Source organism: Montipora capricornis, chromosome 11 (genome assembly GCF_036669925.1).
Source record: "Montipora capricornis isolate CH-2021 chromosome 11, ASM3666992v2, whole genome shotgun sequence".
NCBI lineage: Eukaryota > Metazoa > Cnidaria > Anthozoa > Scleractinia > Acroporidae > Montipora > Montipora capricornis.
The window spans coordinates 42,045,796-42,048,295 of NC_090893.1; the positions used below are offsets into that span (position 1 = coordinate 42,045,796).

At 37.2% G+C, this 2,500-nt stretch overlaps 1 protein-coding gene across 1 annotated transcript in view; it reads right to left on the bottom strand.

Annotated features, from left to right (window-relative positions):
* LOC138024526 (zinc finger FYVE domain-containing protein 9-like) overlaps positions 1–2,500 on the bottom strand; it is a 33,355-nt gene that overhangs the window by 16,188 nt on the left and 14,667 nt on the right. Inside the window, exons 11-12 of the mRNA XM_068871744.1 lie at positions 2,090–2,187; positions 659–785 (exon numbers count right to left, since the gene is read on the bottom strand). Of these exons, the coding sequence (XP_068727845.1) occupies positions 659–785; positions 2,090–2,187 (225 nt within the window). The remainder of the gene's footprint in view (positions 1–658; positions 786–2,089; positions 2,188–2,500) is intronic.

A 2,500-nucleotide genomic window follows, 5' to 3' on the forward strand; every position in this document is an offset into this window, starting at 1 on the left:
ATGAGTTTATTCCCCAGAGCCTCGAGATGATGCCTTTTGTTTTCGACTGAATTTTAATATATCGAAATTGGTCTATTCTTTGATTGCACTCACGTGATAAGCCAGCCATGTTGGTGCCAAAACAATAGAGCGTTTTCATTCACGTGATCAGTAATTTTGTTTTTCCACCGAAACAAAAGAAAACGTTTGCATGAAAATAGAGCTCTATTCCCGGAGGATTAGTTGGGTACACCAACATGGCTGCTGTTCCATTGCTTAGGAACACCAAAATGACCGCCGTAAGGTCACGTGAAAACACCCCATAGAAAAATGTAGCTCAAGTTTTGCGTAATAATAGAGTCAAATAACCAAAAGACTTTTTCGCTATTGTGCTTTCCGCCACTGATATGGTCGCCCTGATGTCTGGTGCAATCATAGAATTGAGAAGTATCAGCACCTTACAGTTCCAATTTAAAAACACCGTACAAGGAACCGTCGCATCCCTTCCATCAATAATATTACATTTTGTGGAAGATTCGATTAACGGAAGGAGCGTCACAGTACATACATGTACATACTCAATTGAGGGAAAGAAAATCTTATATCAACGTTAATAATTAAGGAATTCGTCGCCACAAAAGGTCACATTTTCACATACGAAAAGGCAAACCAAACTTACATCTGTACTCAGCTCCAAGTCTTAGTTGAAGTCTCAGAGGAAAGAGCTGGGCCCATGGAGTCTCTTGGCGTTTAATTAGGAGTCCCACCACATAAGGTGTTAAAGGGAGAGGAAGATTCTTCAGGCACTGTCGAAGGAACACGTAAGTTTATGACAACGATTTTAACTGATTGTCTTGACAAGAAGACAAATAAACTTAAGCATAAAATTTCTGAAGTCTTCTAGATGCTATGCTCTGAAAGTCAGTCAAATTCTGTTACATGTAACCAAATCAAGCGAAACGTAAAGATAACTACTTAAAACACGGAAGGAAGGTTCGTTGTAACCAAAAACAATAGCCATTTCCGAGTTGCTGCATGCCTCAGTTTCAAAGCGAGTCCTGGTGCACAACCATTCAAATGGAAATTAGTTGCGTATTCTTATGCAAATCATATCTACTAACTATGTGCAAATCAAACTCATTTCCCTTACAATAGTTGAGCACCAAGACTCACTTCGAAACCGAGACAAACAGCAACTCGGAAAAGGCCCATTAACAATAAACATCTGAAGAATGCAACGTTTATCCGAGAATTAAAAGAAAAAGAGAGAAACAAGTACACTGCAACTCGGTAATCTACGCCACCCTTGGAAATTCACAAACAATACATAATCATTATCACCAATTTTCTTTTTCTTTTTCAAAACTACCGGTACATGTTATTCATGACCACGAACAAGAGAAATCAGGAGAAATGTTCGACTGTCACTTAATGGTTTTATAACAGATACAACATTCCCCTTATTTACAAATTAAGCTTTTCTTTTAATTTTCTTTGTTAACTTTAAACGCCTCCTTCCAAATAAAATAAATATTTAACAATTATTCTAATCGGGCTTGCTGGATACGAAGTGATAGATAACCAACGAGGCGCGTAGCGCCGAGCGAGCTGGTTATAATCATTTCATATTCAGCAAGCCGAGTAGAATAATTGTTTTATTCAAAACTCCAGGATCAACAACTCTTCCATGTTGATTTCGGCCTCGGTCAATTCCGGTCCAAAACAGCTTTTGTCGGCCTCTATTTTCTCAGATCTGCAAAAATGTTTCGGCTCGCTTTATTGCTGACGCGTTCCTTGACCATATTAGGTAGAGCAGTTATATGAACTGATACCCTGTGTCTCGCGAGCCAATGAAAATGCTGGAAATCTGATATCCGAAGTTCAGTTTTTAAAAAGGTTGGATATGAACACTGAATATGTCAAATAATTAGTCAACGATATTCCGTCAATGTTGTGTTCGCATGCACATAAGAACTCTCAGTTTCGCCTCGAGTTAATCTTAACACTGTCACTCATATCATTGATATTACTTTGGTAAACACCTGATCAAAATTTATTTGATGGATATAAAATACGCTAATGACCGTAAGAAACATTTTTCTGTTTTTACCTGGTACGTTGGTTTGATATAAAGAAAGCCTGCATTGTCGCTACTGCCAAGAAATGGTTGGCCAAATATAGTATAACCAAGTTCAGACACAGTGTGACCTGCAAAAAAAACAGCCTTTGTTCGGAAAAGACATTTGAGAAAACATATTTTACACTAAATTTCCTCATATTGTACTACACCTTTCGATGTGATTGACACAAAATCTTCATTTCTTTATGTTACCATTATCATACATGAATAAAAACCTTCACTTAACACCACAATAACTTAACAGACGAAAGAAACCTTCAGGAATGACATCTGCATAGGTATTAACACTCAAGAACATTAATCAACAAAATTTATTGCTGCGCCTTTTGAAATTGGTTGACAGAAAATGATTTTTGATTTTCACCAATAATTAAATAATGC